General features: G+C 32.9%; 1 protein-coding gene across 3 annotated transcripts in view; it reads right to left on the bottom strand.

Moving 5' to 3' along the window:
* The window catches only part of CSMD3 (CUB and Sushi multiple domains 3), a gene marked incomplete at both ends in the record, with an annotated part of 576,542 nt that overhangs the window by 224,818 nt on the left and 333,974 nt on the right, over positions 1-17,750 (bottom strand). For all 3 annotated transcript variants that reach the window (XM_084217912.1, XM_084217913.1, XM_084217914.1), the window contains 4 exons: positions 2,062-2,250; positions 4,692-4,879; positions 9,643-9,781; positions 14,036-14,230. In XM_084217912.1, coding sequence (XP_084074038.1) covers positions 2,062-2,250; positions 4,692-4,879; positions 9,643-9,781; positions 14,036-14,230 — 711 coding nt within the window. The remainder of the gene's footprint in view (positions 1-2,061; positions 2,251-4,691; positions 4,880-9,642; positions 9,782-14,035; positions 14,231-17,750) is intronic.

Below are 17,750 nucleotides of genomic sequence, written 5' to 3'. Positions count from 1 at the left end.
CCCAACAAAGCTTGTAACCACCTGTTTTAGCTATTTGTTTATCTGTGCAACATCAAACACATAATGAAAAATTTAGTTTACACTCCCTCAAATGACAGAATTTCAGTGAATACCATGTTCCACTTTGAGGAGGAACTTGCTTTAAGAAGTTTAAATTTTTTCCTTCTATAGTCACTTTTCCAAATTGCACCCACTCATGAGTTGCCATGACGTATCTGCGCAATTACCATGGTCTGTCTCCACATCACTACACGATGTAATTATAAAAAAAGAGATGCAGTTATGAAAAGAACAATCAAAACTTGTTATGTAGAACTTGTCTCTTCGGAAACCATCAAAGTAAGATTTCTGAATGCACAGTAATAGTGAATGACGTGTTGTTAGTGATATGATTAATACAAACCCATACTCATAATTTATGCAAAGAACAGCCTATTTAGCAAATGCCCTTTCTTGCCTGCAGTGCAAGGACTGGATTATTTTAAAAAACATTCCACCAGAGAAGAAATTCAGCAATGAAATTGAAATTGCATCAACCATAAACTGATTGCATTTAGTAGAATAAATGTACTCAATCCTACCTTTACAACATATTTATTGAATTGGAAATCACCATTTAGCAATGTGCTCTGGAGAAAAAGAAACCTCATTTACCTAATGAATTGCATACTAGTTCAGCATCTTTAGGAAGAAATTGATCATAATACGTAAGTTTATTTCACAACAGAGCACAGTATTCATAGGGAGTGTGATTGTTTGTTTTACATGGTTAGCATCTAGTGCCTATCACCATTAGAAAACACATCCTAGTTTTGTGGTCTGTTCAGCAAAATAGTCCCCTTAACTGCAGACTGTGGGAACCCTGCAATTCTTCATTGAAAGAACCTGACTGAGATGTAGAATTTTTCAGAAAATGGACTTGGAGAGACTAAGAGGGCCATTTTCAGCAAAGTAATTATTCACATCCCTTTCTGCTACCACAGATTTTGAGTATTACCATATACCGACACCTTCAACTTCCTGAACATAAAATCCCAAAGCAGTTCCTAATGAAACAATCTGAAGGCCAAAGAAGTCCCTACCATTTTCTAAAGAAAGTAATGCAGTGGGAATGAATAGTCTTCAATATGACAAATCACACATGATTCATTGAGCTTCTGCATCAGTCTTCATTCAGATCTTTCTTTCAAAATTATTGTCCTGAGACACTAAGTGTATTGGAAAAAATACAGTATCATATATATTCTGTAGCTCATAAAAGCTCAGGACACGTACTCTGGTTAAAAAGTAACTTAGAATCAAATGGTTATATTATTCCTGAAAACATTTTTAACATCAAAAACTTGCACCATGCTGCAAGGAGGGAAACTGTTTTAAGAAGTAAATATCTCAAATAATGTAACTGAATGAACATTACAATCTAAACAGTACATACAATTGATATGACCCCAACTGGGAAAGCATTAAAATTAACAATTCACTTTATAAGAGATGACTGAAAATGCTAGATAATTCTTCAGATTTAATGATATGGTGGAGACCACTATTGTCTGGTTTAATAATCACCAGATATAGTGTGGTCCTAACAAATTTCCACAGTGATTGAAGGGTGAGAAGTTCTGTTAATAAGATATAAAGAGAGTGATCATCAGGAAGCAGGAAAAAAGGAAGTTTTTGAGTCACGTGCAAATAAACTTAATTTCATGATTTTTATGTCAGCAATCTGTGTCCATAGATGGATACCCAAACACAAATATTTTTAAGCTGTAATAAGTGCTTTACAACCAGATATACACAAAGTTTTCAATCAGTTAGCTCACAGTTACATAAATTCAGATAGACATACCTTCAGTTATCTGCAGGATTAAATAACTATATATCATTCTCTGTTTCAAATGTCTCATCTCAGAGTTATATGGCATTTATTTCCTCTAACTATTCTTTTTCTTTCCTAAAAATATAGGTTTTACAGGCTCTGGCATTTAGCTCATTTTGACTAACAATAGTTTGGCAAACCTTGCATATCTTAAAGTACTCTGTATTAAATCTGTTCATCCTTACCATCACAAGTTGGGAGTGGGTGACTCCACCAGTGATTTTTTTCACATAGTAAAGGCTCCTCATGACTGAGCCTATAACCTGGATCACAACTAAACGAGACAGTGGAACCTATAGAGAAGTCATGTCCATAACGACGTCCATGCACTGGTATGCCAGGATCCAAGCAAGAGTAAGTATTAACAGTTACACCTAGATTAAAAAAAAAAAAAAAAAAAAAAAAAGGGGGGGAAAAATAATTAAACAAAGGACCTATAAATTTTTAAAAATTAATTTAAGTAATAGGTTGTGATTGTTGTGAGGTGAAGGCTTCATTATCTCCCATTTACAGTAAATTACTTTCCACTATTCTTCTCCATGTTACAATTATGGATCACACTTTGGATCCTGCCATTGTTGCAGAGAAAAATAAGAAAAATATCCCAAATTTAAAGGATATTTTATTTGATCTTGTCTTAGTAACATTAAATGACTTTTTATCTGATGCTGATATTAAAAAGCTTTGATGATCACTCAAAACTCTGATTTCCAGCCTTTATTTTTTCCTGATCAAAATTTGCTAGCATAGCTGAAATTGGTTACATTTCTTCTGACACCTTTATTTTAAATATTTACGTAGATCATTTATTTACATAAATCATACTAATACCTAGTGTTATTTGATATATGAGACATTGAGAAGATACAGAATAGCAGAAAAGAATAAAAAGAAGTTTAATTGATAAAGGATTTCAAAGTGTGCTAAAAAATTTAACCTTTTTAGATTATTTCCCAGTGAAATGTTCATATATAAAGCTCATATAGAGAAGTTCATTATAAAAAAATAATGAAAAAAACTCAACCCTTTACAGATAATACTGAAGTTAGTAAATTACTAGAAGTATTCAGTACAAGATTTTTAATGGATGCTATTCCTTTTATTCCTACATAGAAGTCACAAAAAATCCTTAATTACATAGAAATTCATTGAGGAAAAATATAATTAGCATAAAAGTTGTGAACATTTAAAAGATCTTAGCTTTCAATACAATATTTGAAAGGAGAAGAAATTATGAATAGGAGAACACTGATCATTATTATTTGTGTTCCCAAAAAGGAAAACAGAATTGGATTGTACTGGATAATGCAAGATTAGGAACCATTAAGAATTAAGCAAAAATAAAATGAATACTAGACTTCTGTGGATAAACAGGGGCCATTAAGCAGAAAAGAAAATACTGAAAATTGTTTATTTTGCGCAAAAGTGGTAAGAATATATGTTTTCCATGCTCTCTAATAGTATAAATTTCACTTTCTTTCTCCACTAGTGTAGAGAACTCTGGGGTGTGAATCAGTCTTACCAAAAAAATAGGATTTTATAATGAAATTCAAGAATTTATTTATAAAGAAATTTCAGGTTTCCTTTCCAACTTTATTTAATTGAAACTGTTTATTATTTGTAATAAGTGCAGATTTCTTCTTTTTGCTGTTCACATTCCCAAAGTATAATTTCTACCATTTAACATTATTCAGTCTTTCTAGGGATTTAGTGTCTTGGTGGGCAATCTTAATCTAGTGTTCCTGATGTGTTAGGATAGCCTTTCTTCAAACTTCAGAATGGATGAAAACCTTAAAAAATCATCACTTTTTCATAATGCAGAAGATTATACATATAAATGTTTGTGTGTGAATCCAAGGACAGATAATAATTTTGGTATAATAAGAGATTTTTTTTTTCAATAAACAGCCTGAATTTAACATTCACTGGAGTTCAAATCAATCCAAATTTTATCTGGCAATATCTCTCCTATGTATATTAGTTTTATTACCTTATAGTAGCCAGGAATAGTGAAAATTGCAAAAAATAATGTTAAAAATTAAGAACATCTGGAAATTTTTGGTGGTAATTCCAACAAGCAGAAGTACAAGCAATGTGCCAATGACCTCTAGCAATCTAAGCAAATAAGATAATGATTACAGGAAAAATATTATTTCTCATATAAGTAGGAATTACTGCAGCAGAAGTTATATTTAGAAAGACAAAACGTAAATTGAATTATAGTATTTCAACATTGGAATTTTAATAATTCATGAAGTAAGAAATCTTAGAGATACTTTCTGCAACATAGTTTATATGACTATAATAAGGACAAACGAGTATTTCTACGTCAGAAAAAAATCATACAGGCAGGTTTTTAGAATCCTTAAAATCCATAATCAACCAATTCCATTTCTTGATTTTCAGGTCATTATGAAAACTGCATTTTCTCCTACCTTCACTGAGAGCTGCAGATATATCAACCAGAACACTAATTCAGTTTTTTTCTTAGTTTTTCATATCTTCCTGATCTCATGCCATTTTACACTCATAAAAATGCATTGCATAAAATATAAGAATATAAGACATAAAAGCAGCCTCCAGAAGAAAGGCATTTGCTTCTCATTCTCATAATTAGATTCTTAAAGCACAGAGCAGTACACCAATGACATTAAATATAAACAAAATTAGTGGTCATCTCTTTTGCAGTTTAACATAACTAAATCTTTCTCAGATTGGGAAATAACAGAAATTTAGCCAAAATAACATCTGTACGTGGCTGGGGTAAACATTGAAGGGGAGGGTAGACCAAATAATACAACACAGAAGTACTTACTTTCATAGTGAATTTTGAATCCATTGTTAGAACGACTGTTATCAGTTGTAAAGAGAAGATACATGAAATTGCTGCTGCTAAACAGAAACTGTGGGACCTGTGTACCATTGTAAGAACCCAGAAGTGGAGATAATAGGTTAGGTCCATCGTGAACTTCCAAAACATCATAATTCAATTCAGTCTGAAATCTGGAATTGTGGAAACACACAGAGGCACAAATTTAAGAGACAGTTAAAAAAATTCAATAAACCCATATTTTTTAAACTATGCACCTTTCCTGGAAATATTTTTTCTCCACATATCTATTTTTCAATACCATTACAATAATATTAATTATCCTGTATAATTTATACAACAATAAAATTCCAAGTTAGTTCCTTAGAAAGATGTGAAATAAATTTAAACTCCTTGAGCTGGGTTGTATGGCAGGAAACAAAAGCTAGAAACAGTTTGTTAATAAATACTAATATTACTTGCATATGCTATTTTATAATATTCTTTTTCCTTTTTGAATAATTAATTAAATTATATGGAGGGCATGTTTATGTATTTGGCAAAAATATCATCAGGCACTTTGTATCATCAATGGCTCATACTTTTGAGTTCCTACCTTACAATCATCTACAAGCAGGGATAGAATTACTTGACTTTCGACTCCAGTGGCTTTCTGCCAGCTGAGACTCAGTCCAAAGTAGTGACGGAAGTTATTTGAAGAAAAACCCACAACTAGGAGTTGTTTTTAGAAATCATTAAATACAGTATGTGTGCTCTCTCTGTCAAGGAAAAGCTGACTGTGATAGTGCTGCTAGATAACTCCTTGCTTGTCTTGTTTTTAGATGGTATCAGCAATTCCAAACACCTGTATGGTATTTTGACAGTGGTTTATCTGTTTCTTGCTATGACAGACTTTAGATCAATCATAATGCTTTATAATGGACTCTGAGGGATTACTGAAAAACCTTTCCAGAATTAAAAAAGCAACATTTAACAGCAGGATCTTACAACAACCCTTAGATAGCCTTAATTCTCGCTTTGATTTACTTAGACGCCTAACTCAGCTTTGTGAAATCCATTCAAAGAACTGCTTGAGTAAAGCCAATGTACTGAGGAACTCGATATTTCAGTATTTATGTCCCATGAGTTTGAGCCTAAAGATCTAAAGGAGTCTGGCAAAAGACAAGAAGACAAAGTAAACCCACAAAACATGTATTTTCTTTTATTGATGTTCTGCTCCCACTAAATAACGCATAAAAGAGCACAGAACTAAAGTGAAACTAGAACAGTGAACTACACAGAACTAGCGTAACTAGAGTTACAGTAATGAAGCGGGTTACCCCTAGAAGCAGGAAAACTGAAAATTTTGGGTTTTGTTAGCTCCCCCAGTAACTTGCAATGACATCCTGCTGAAAAGCTACTGGGCAATAACTTTCTCTTTCCAAAGTTTTCTTTTTTTGTTTTTTTCCAGCAATCCATACAACACAGGAGAAATCTTGGAAACAGATCATTTAGTCTTGCTCAACTTTCTTGGCGCCTATATCAAAAGCATACTTGAGACAGAAGGTGTAAAAAGCCATGGATCTGATAAATGTAATGCAATTACTGGGCCACTCAAGTCAAGTTGAAATTAAGTTGAATCTCCAAAGACATAAAGGAAATCCTCTCCAAACTACTTAGACTATATGTAATACCACAAATAGCAGAAAAATATGAAGACGAAAAAAATTAATAATCACCCATGGAAAAAAATGTAAGATTTATTTTTAACTGAAATGAACTGAAACAAATTTGAAGAGGGCATTATGTTCAATGCTTTTGCTTGGTCGTTTAGCTCAAAAACTAGTCAATTTAAATTCAATTCCTAAATCTCATGCTCACATCAGTTTTTCCTTCAATATCTTTTCCTTGATGCTCAACATATCAGCTATATTTATGTACTTTTTTTCCCTTGATGTAACAAAACAGTAGGGGCTTTCAGGAAACTGAGTAAGAAATACCCTGTGCTCGTGCAAGACCCTTCCAATGTTCTTTCCTACTAAATTGATCATTATTGTTAAATTAACCTGGATGTCTTAATTGCTATGCCATGTCTAATCTTATGAAGGACTCACAGGCAGACACAAAAAAAGTTTTAACACAGGAGAACCCACATACACTTTTTTTAGGAGGTCTTATTTGAATAAAGTTGCCTGAATATTTATAACACACATCTTTGTTTCTAAGAGACACCCTTATCAACTCATTGCAGTGTCTGGATTTCCTGCTGCAGAGCAAATGCTCCATAGACAAACGTGACTAGTACCCCAATCAGTAGTTTGCTATCAGCATCCCTCACATTTAAATACTCATAATTAGGCTTCATGATAAACACTTCATTACAATCAAGAATGGCATTGCCATTTCTCACTTCTGTCATTTCAATTGAGCCTAAAAAGATACTGATTTATAACAAAATATCAACAGATTTTTTAATCTTAGCTATGCTTGTAGAACAGGAATAAAAGTTTTAAAAAATACATGAAAAATCATATAACAATTTATGAAAAAGTTATTTTTTGCATGCCAAAAGCACAAAAATTAGCAGTTGTAGTTATTTGATTTGTCTGTAGATCTCCTTTTCTCATGTCTCTGTCTCCTTGGCACTGGAATTCTTTAGCATGCAGTCATGGAATGCAGTACCTCACTCCTATCCAACGTGGTAAGAGAGAAGATATGGGAAGGTAGGAAGATTAAAAGGAAACAACTCCGGAAATGGGAAACTTAGAAAATCCAAAAATTATTTAAAATTTATAGACATGTAGTATAAATATTTATCCCTGACCAAGAAATTCAAAACCTTTCAAACAACCACACATATTGTGGAAGTTTTGGTATTTGCACCAATGAAGTCTAGAAAGAGAATGTGTGTTTCTCAAAACAAAGTTAAAAGGCAGAGAAACTGGCAAAATTTGAGGGTTTTCTTTAATCATATAGGAAAGACATTTGGCTATAGTTTTAAAACTGCATATTTCAACAAAATTATCCTTTTCTCTTAAGAAAGTGCAGCTAAAAATTTGCAAGCAGAAGCAGCAGAACAAGCATAGCCAAGACTGGAATGAGCCTTTAAAAAGCTAATGCATAAATTACTCAAAAGGCAAATTTGAACTATGGAAAAAATGATGTCTAAGTAAATAACATAACAGAAGTTTACAAAATGTTTTCTTTCATTACAGTATAAAGTTTTATTCCATAATTTAATTTATAGAATAACTTTTTCTATATATATCTAAGTGCATCTGTGTGAACATACATAGATGTATTTTTAAATGTACTTCTGGACAGAGATACATAAAAGTACACATTTATCTGCAAATAGGGCCTTTCTGGACTGCTGTATCTGAGCAATATGTGTATCAGACCAATTCTGACGAGCGACAAGAGTGTCAAAAATAAGCAGCAATGAGAAAAAGGTGTCATAAAGAGGATAGAAGCTTTCTCTGTGATCCAAAGAGATCACATCTTGTTCTTTTTTGGTCTTATGAAAGTAATAGAGGTTGTGCAATTTTATGACAAAGCATTAATGTAATACAAACAAAGACTGTATGCAAGAGAGTGTCAGATTTCATAAAACTCAGGTGGAAAGAAAGAAAATGAAGTTCGCGTTGTATTTTGTAAATATAAAGGCAAACACTTTTTACTTTGACATTACTGTCCACATCAAATATGTAGTTTAAATGAATCGCTGAATTAAAAATCAACTATTTGAAATGATAATTTCCTTTTCAAAAACTTAACAGAAGTTTCAGCAGGAGGGAATTATTAAATTTTTTATTGTATTCTAATTGGCAAAAATTTGGTAAATCATTAATTTAAATGACATTCTAGTGATTTTGGAAGATTAGCTTTCATGTTATGGTAAGGATAGAAAATAACTAAAGTGTACATATTACCTGTCCTTTGATCATTTATATTGTCCCATGTATATTGTATGATAGAGTGAAATACAGTAATAAAAAAATGGTTTCAAAAATCTTATCACAATGACAAATTTTATGAAGATAATATGAATTTCATCCCTTGCTAAAAAAACCTTTTGAATTACATTAAAATGAAGAAATACCTTCTTTTAAGTCAAGTGTGAGCAGGCCTAGTCAAAACATGTTGCATAAATATCAGCTGAAAAATATTTGTATGATATTTGTAAATTATAATTTTGATCATCAATGGCACTTTTTTACTGGTTTGTCATCTAATTTTTTTTATTATTTAAAATTTAAAAATTATCTAAAACGTAAGAAGAATAGCATTCTTTATTTCATTTTTTTGTCTTGTTTTCTGATAAAGAGTTCAAATTAAATGCCAACATCTTTCTACCATGAGAAATGTAAGGTGCTTCAGCACATTTCAATCCTTTGAATGAGCAAGGGACCTTAGTAACAGACATCAGTCTAGGAAAAGTGGAATGCTGCAGTAATTTGGGGACACTAGAATTCCATCCTGAGAGCACACAGTCCTTTCACAACAATAGTTCAGCTGATATGATAATTAAATATCCAGAGTGTGGAAAATTATGACTGCATTTAATTTAGTTTTCACAGCTGATTCAGATTTTCAGAGTTGATGATTATGTGATTTTGAAAGAAAAAAAAAAACTTAGCAGTTGTAATTCATCATAGCAATAAAGTTAAAAGCAAATGAAACATGCAAATATTTAAAAACAGACAATATATTTTACGGGGCTAGACAGGTTTAAATACAGGTAAGAGGGTAGAAATTTCAAAAGCTTTTCAGCACATCAAAGTAGAAATTACACTGAAGATAATATCTGTTCTCTGAAGGACTTTCCAAAAGTCCTATGTGATAATAAAATTGCTTGCTTTTCAAGATAATGCAAATTAATCTTATGATAAAGCTAATAACTCTGTTTTCTGGTAAAAACTGGAAAACAAAAAGTAATAAAAACATTAGCCAAGACCTTTCGAAGGTAATTTTGATAGAGTGTCCAGGTTCAGCTTCTATCACCCACTCACAATTCAAGGAATCTTTATAATACCCTGGCCAGCCTGGAGAGAGGATTACTCCACTTGGAGATGAAAAATGCCCACCACATGGAGCTAAAAAGGAAACAAAGAGAGAGGTAAATAGTACAGATTTATTAGGTACAATTCATATTTACCAATTTCAATACAGGACAATTAGAATGAACAAATATTGAAAATCTAGTTGCAGGAAGATGCAGTTGCTTCAAAGCTGACAGAATCTGTGGTGTTCAGAATTAGATGGAGATAACTGAATTAAGACCTTAAAAAGATGAAATAAACTGTTCAATAATTCTGAAAAAGGTCTTTTCCCTACTGTGTTCTTTTGTGTATAATACATTTTCTGCATTAAAGAATATAAACAAAATACAGTCTCTACAAAATTTCATTACTTTTGATTTTAATTGTGGGCAGAGAGTCTTGAAAAACTTGCTGAAGTTTGTGCTGAGTTTAAAGCATGAAATCAGTGAACTGTTGTTTTAAATTTGACAACACAGAATCTACTGTCATACCACATATATTTTGCTTGGCATGTTAGCAGTTCAAATTCCTCGTTCACGAAAAACACATACTTACCATTCTTACAAGATTAGTTGATATTTTTTAATTGGAAAATATATTTAAATATTGCAATATATACTTCTGCAAACTGTACTCATGTAGACCAGAAAGATCACCTGCTTCAGCCTGCTCAACAGTTTGCCTTATCCATCCCAGGATTTGGTGTCCATGAGGACACCCAGGGCCTTTTCCATTTAGACAGAGAGCAGAAACATGTTACTTTGCAGGAAGAAAAGGCTGCACCATAGATTTTCATAACACCATCGTTCCAGTGGCCTTTATGCATACAAGGCTACTCTATTAAAAACAACAACAAACAACCAACCAACCAAACAAACAAAACCCCCCAAAACCCCAAAAACAAAAACAACAAAAAAAAAACCCAAAAAAAACCCCACAACAAAAAAACCCCAACAAAATCTATGTCACAGTTAGTGCCACAGTTAACGATGCTTATCATGGTATATCACAAAGACATTGGAAAGGTCTTGCTGTACTGTTGACAAGCTAGTGTCTCTACTAAAAAAAAGTGTAAAATATACAACATTTTCTGAAAAAAACATGGCTATTACATTTCTTTTTGTGGTTATTTCATCTATCAGAGCCTGCAAAATGTTTTGGTTGCTCATTTTGACAAAACAGAACAGTACATATCATTGTCTATATTATTCTGAACTTCTCCATTACATAAAAATAGATTAAGTTTTCTCTCTTTGACACAACTTCAAGTTGAGGACCATGAATTATTGCACATTTGTCTGATCTTCATTTCTCTCAGGAGAATACCAAGGCCCTATATAAAAATGATGAATTGGTGTAAACAGGTTTGTTTTCTTTTTTCTTTTTTTTTTTTTTTAGGACATAATGCTCCATTCTTTCCCTCTCGTGTAGGTAACAGAAAAGGTTTCTAGAAGCTACAGAGTTCAGAATTCAGTATGTTGCAAACAATTCTAAATATGCAGATGCATGCCTCTTTTTTTTTTACTCACTGATGGATTTAACATGGGCATTTCTCACCGTTTATCTTAGAGTCGCTTTTTCATACTACCTACAGTAAACAGTGTCAGTCGAACAATAAGTTATTTAAACTCATATTTACCTCAACAAGCAGAAGGTTAACTCTAAAACATCCATAATCTCTATATTTTATTGTATATAAGCACTTTGAAAGATTCATAATACATATAGAGCCTACAAACTACAAAATATATTGACAAGAATAGGAACCAGATGGCCAGTACATTCCACAGTTACAATACAGTATTACTACACTTGTATGAAGTTCCATATTCTCACTAAATTTTCATGACACAGATTGCATTTAGAATACAAAAAGCTCCAAAACTCTATTACAAAAATATTCCTATGAATAGTGCATTAAAAATAATGCACACTGTAAGATTGACCAAATTTGGAATGATTTCTCAATTTTATTTAGGAGAGTTTTGCTGTCAGTTTTCCTTAAAAAAAGGGTTTCTTATCTGTCCTCTGATTATGGCTCTTGCAGATAAATATCAAATGGATTTTTTGTTTGACTTTCACCATTACATGCTGCTTTCCTAAACCCAGGAGTACTTCCCTTCAGAAAAGCTGAGCTACCGAGCTTATCTTAAAAAGCCTTGTTTTTTAGAAAATAAAACTCTCCAGTCATCATGCCAAAGGATTATTTCCCTAACCTTTTTTACAGTGATATTAATCCCCTCTTCATTCTTATAGTCTTGTTTGATTCATACCCAGTGTTCATGTGTTCAAAATGAAACTCTAGAAATATAACACAACTAGAGGTGGTCATGAAGCAGAATCTCTTTATCAAACACAGGCCTATGTCAAATAGTAAAGGACAATCTCAGTCTGATCTAAGAATTCTCACGTAGTCATTTTTATTTATTTCTTTGTATAGCGAGGTGCATGGGTTGAAACAAGAAGTTTTCCTACATTAGCATGAAAAAAACCCTTTAGGGTAACAGGCTATTCACAGAAACACTAAACGTCTTGTAGATTCATAGTTTTAGAAATTTTTTTTTTTTGAAGAGCTTATCACTGATGCTACAGAATGGCAGGATATTAAGCCTTACAAGAGTTATGCAGGAAGACCAAGGTTAGAGCTTCAGCATGGGTACAACAGCAAAATATTAGAACAGATTATGGGAAAATCCTCCATATAACCGTCATACAGGAAAGATGAAAGGCATGAGGACAGGAATCCCAAACTCAAAATCATCAGGAAACAGCAAAAGCAGGACACCTTCACTATAGAAAAGAAGCCAGGAACCAGGGATGCTTACTTGTGCACATACACACACATACACACAGAGTTAGTGCCTTCACAGACATATCCAGTTCCACCTGAGAAAGCTGACCAGGACTGGATTTGTAACAGGAAAGGGAAAGGGGTTTGGTGACAACAAAGTGACTGTCTGAGATGAAACAGAATCCTGGGCTGTAGGCAGGGCTGGGAGGAAGTCCCAGCAGAGGCTAGCCAGGATTGCCCCAAAAAACTAGTATGTTGACCCTGTTAATCTGCACCAGATCATTAAAGAGCTCCCTCCTGTATACTTGTAATTTCTGACAATTCTGAACTGCAAGGAAAACTGCACAGCAGTCACATTCCTAGTCAGTATGTGGAGCTTATGCCTTTGACTTGATACATATGACAATGAAATTATGAGGTATATATAGAGTTTATATCAAACAATTTATATCAAACATTTATTTTTTTTACAGACAAATGTGTACACAGTCAATGAAACTTCTGAACACCCTAACAGACCAAATTAAATTGTCTATTTAAAAACAATTTAATTTGCCTTCCAATTTTATTACAAATTTAAAAAATATATCTAATTCTACAGCTGATAAAAACCATCTAATTCAAATATACCTGTGTCTCAAACTTTAGGACTCCAATATATATTCCAATCAGAGTCTCAGACCACCTGTGAATCATATTATCATTGTGCATGGACTGACACTTAAATATTTCCAATAATTTGAGATTTTAATATAACATTGAAAATGCAACCTTATATTTTTAGTAGCAATGTTGATCAGACTCATGATCAATAGATCCATGAACCTTATAATAAAGAAAAGGTATTATGGCCTATCCTGTTTGATGAAACTGACACACCTTATATCTATGAAACAATAATCATTCATCACAGAAAGTAAACATGGATGCAAAGCATATTATAAGCATTAAAATTGCTCAAATTTTGTCAGGAAGGCAGTTACATAGTGAAAATAAGAACAAAACTGCTGTTTTAAGTAAAAGCTAACAAACCAGAGATTATATTATCATCGATTTGTTGTTTTTTTTTTAAATCATTACAAACAGCTGAATTAATTTTCCCCCTTTAGGTACGAAGATCCTAGAATATAGACACATAATGAAGTAAAGATTTTATTTTATTGTCAATTAGTATAAACAAGTCAAAGGAAATATGTATGACAGTGTGATTTTAGGTTGCTAGGTATGGAAGTACTTAATTTCTATAAAAAACAAATCAATTTTTAAGAGAGTCTTCCCCAGGCTAGAGTCACTGTGGATAGAAGAAACACAAGTACTGACACAGAGAGCTAAAACAAATTAAAACAGCTTTAAATAAAATAGCCAAAGACCCAGAAGAGATCAACGTCTTCATTCTAATGTATCAGCAATAGCGAAACTTTGTGCTATTCATTTGCAAAAATCTCAATTTCATTTGGTGGCAATTGAAATGCATTACATCAAGTTCTCCTGATTTAGAAAGAAATATTAAAACATACCTCCACACTTAGGAATAGGTCCACTCCACATTACTTTTCCATCCACTAGCATACAAGTAATTGTTTCAGTTCCTTGTGTTTTAATAAATCCTTCTTCACATATAACTGAAATTGAGCTCCCCAGCTGAAAATTATCACCAAAACGTCGAGCATTGATTGGCACTCCAGGATCTGGGCACTCATTATGTCCAAATGCTTTTTAAGAGAAAAAAAAAAGAAAAAAAAGGTGGTGGAAGACATAGAACTCTTGCAAGGAAGATGACATTTTTAAGATTTTGTTTGCTAGTAAGAACAAACAATTTATATTATGAAACTGAAGGGAAAAATAAGAAACAAGAACTTGCTCAACAGCAGAAGATTCAAAACAGTATAAATAATTGCTTTAAATATGAAGTTATACCAGCATGGATCTCAGCTTGGACAGCTTGTTGCAGGCACATTTCATTGATGGCTAAATTCTCCTTTTTCAACAACACTCATCCTATTTAATGTTAAAATGGGACAGAATGTTCCTTCAGAAGGGCAGGGCAAGCATTTATGCATGACACAAAAACTTTATTCATCTTTGTACATGCAATTCATCATCACACCATTTAAGCCATACTGACCTTCCATAGTTAATTTAGTTTCCTGTATTTAGGGCTGGTGAACAGTGAAAAAAAAGGCTTATGTAGGCCAAAGAAAGAAAACTTGAAACTTTGAACATTTCAAGTTTAGGTATGGATAAATTGAAGAAAATTAATTTCCCTATATACATGTAGATACTATGACAAAGACTTTTACTGCAGAATATACCTTACTTTTGGAGAAGGAAGACCATCTTCCTAAAATAAATTAGCAAAGTCATATTTATAGCATTATCATTAAATGATATGTAGTAGTTATTGTATTTTGTTGTTTTATTGATGAAGAATACTGCACATACATCTTATACTTTTTTTAAATATTGATTTTTCAGTGAGAACAAATATCTACCTTCTTTATGTATGGTGACTGCAAATTGTATCTTCCCAAACATGTTTACATGTGTAGACATCAGAAACTACTGAGTCCTTAAAAAGACAATTTTCACTTTTTTCCCCTGCAGTTTAACTAATGCGTCTGCTAGACAAAACATATACAAATCCCCTAATGAATTTTTTTTAAAGTCATATTTCATTAAGTTATTAGAAAGATTTGTCAGATGTTCCATTACAGAGGTATTTTAAATCATAGTAACGAACAAGCGAAAGCATTTATTTATTGACAATTTGACTAAGAAAATGCCATATATATTGGGAATGAAACTAGTGCTTTCATTGAATAATTGTCTACCATTTAAAGATTGCATTAAAAGTGATGCAATCTCATACTTTTTCAGAGGAGTTACAAAAACTTTTCCGATTCTTTGTTCACAGTCATCACTTTTAGGGAAGGCATTGATTGTCTGTTTTTCTTACTACTTTCAGACAACCCAGAGATAGATTTTCAATATCGTTATCTATTAATGTAGATAAATGTTGACTCCAGGTTTAGCTTGCTTGTGTGTGACACCAGTTTATTAAGGTTGAAAAATCAATTCATTGCTCTATATTTCAGCTCGGGAAATGCTGCCACTGCTGCTCCCATGTGATCAATTTTACTGCATCGAATGACTTTGGGAGGCAAGATAGCGAAAGACAATCTGTCCCACCAACAGCAGTCACTCATAGCTTAGCCTGGCTACAATTATACTATTCAATGAGCTAAATTCCGTCTGCTGATGCTTCTAAAAAGCTTCATGGTGGAGCTGTAATATTAAATACTAGCCTTAGGCTGAAAAGAAAAAGAACACATGGGTATATGATTAATTAATATTTCACTTATTATCAACAAATCAATAAACCACAGAAAAGTTCCTTATTAAGCATTACATGTAAAGAGGAGATACAGTTTTCCTGGCATTCAACTATCATGACTGTACAGATATTTAAGGCAATATCTGGAAAAATGTCAGGATAAATAATCACAGATCAGGGCAATGGTGATACTCTGCGATTAACTCAGAAGTATATTAAAATATGCATTTTGTATTAAAAAACAAACAAACAAAAAAATAAAAGATGGAAGGAACTGCAGAGATCTCATGAGATAGGAAGGTAGGTATCTAGCTAAGCTAATCACAGCTCATCTCATCTAAAGCCAGCTTTGAAAGGTCCTTTCAAATAAGAGTAGAAAGGAACAGTCCACTGGCACAGTTAGTTGTTTTGGAGGATTGCCCTACCAAGAGTTTTAGCTGGTAAGTATAGCAATAGCTTTGAAGTAAAGATAGTACTTTCAGAAGAAAATATCAGAGAAAAAACAGAAGCTAAGGGAATATCAAATAGTAACAATATATTTCATACTAAAAACAATTGTGAAAGACTATTTAAAGCTATGTAAACAAGTGGCAGCTTATTCAGTACCATCACACGTAATCTCCTACTTCTTTCTAGTACACTACACTGAAGAGTTCTAGCTTGAAAAGTACTGAGACTGAAAAAGTCTTAACAGGAACAACTGGCAGGAAAAAATGTGTTGTGATGAACATACTCTAACACAGCAATAAACCATACCAAATCAGTTTTTGTATATAAACACATCATCTGGGATTGTCCATGTTTTGGTCCACTGAGCTGAAATGACTGAGTAATGAGGCTAATGTCAGAGGCCCATAGTTTGACCTTTGCCAGGCTGCTATGAAATTCATAAGGTTTTTGCTAGCACAATTAAACAGCTGTAATAAAAAACAGTAACAAAAATATCTACATAATAAGAAACAGCAGGTCATTCAAGCTTATTCAAAGATAATTGCCCAGCACTGTACCCTAATCAATGAGGAACAGCTCAAAGAAGTCCACTGCAAGCATAAATCAAGCAATCTGGAAGATGCTTTCCACCTCAAAATACTCATCCACCTCAGCCCAAAGGAAGATTAGCAAAGATTAGCATGAGTATGGTTTGTGGAATGCCTGCCCATGGAGGACCTAGCAAGTTTTGAGTTTCCTCTGCATTAACTCCTTTGTCACAGGAAGCAAATATGCATTCTCTGTCACATGGATTCAGTTGTCACACTGCATCTTAAGTGTTCATTTCATCTGTTCTAACCTAAGCTAGGAAATCTACAATGAAGCAAAGAGGCTATATATATTTATTTCTTGCAATTTATGTGACTATATTCAATACTACGTCTAGCTGTGTTCTCCATAATTAAACAAAGATTATATATATATATATATATATATATATATATATATATAAAGTGGGACGCATTCATAAGGGAGTCACAAATGTGATAAAAGTCTCATACATTCCTTGAGCTGAGTATTTCAATGCATATAGCTTACTACAGGCAGGATTGGGGGATGACTGACTTTATAAATATCTTCACAAGCACCAGAAATATCATTAACAGCTCTTGGGTTTGGGATATAAAGGGGAAACAAGGAATCAGGTGAAGTGTGCATTTCCATAGCAACTTAAACCAATGCAGTTTTAGGTTGCTATGTCCCTGTGTTCTGCTGCACCTAGTGAAACATTCTTCTGCTGCCTTTTCCAAGCAGAAAATCACAGCCTTTCAGTTCCTATTCTTTTGCTTGCTGCAACATTCTCTGTATCATCCATTTTCAAGTCACATATTTCTATTATATAGTCCCAAAATTTAACTAAGTAAGAAATCTTTGTTAGACTTAGTGCAATAACTCAAAGATGACATACT

This window comes from Fringilla coelebs (genome assembly GCF_963513975.1).
Source record: "Fringilla coelebs genome assembly, chromosome: 1".
Taxonomy (NCBI): domain Eukaryota; kingdom Metazoa; phylum Chordata; class Aves; order Passeriformes; family Fringillidae; genus Fringilla; species Fringilla coelebs.
The sequence above is the reverse complement of the archived record's forward strand: the minus strand, read 5'-3'. Positions and strand labels throughout refer to the sequence as shown.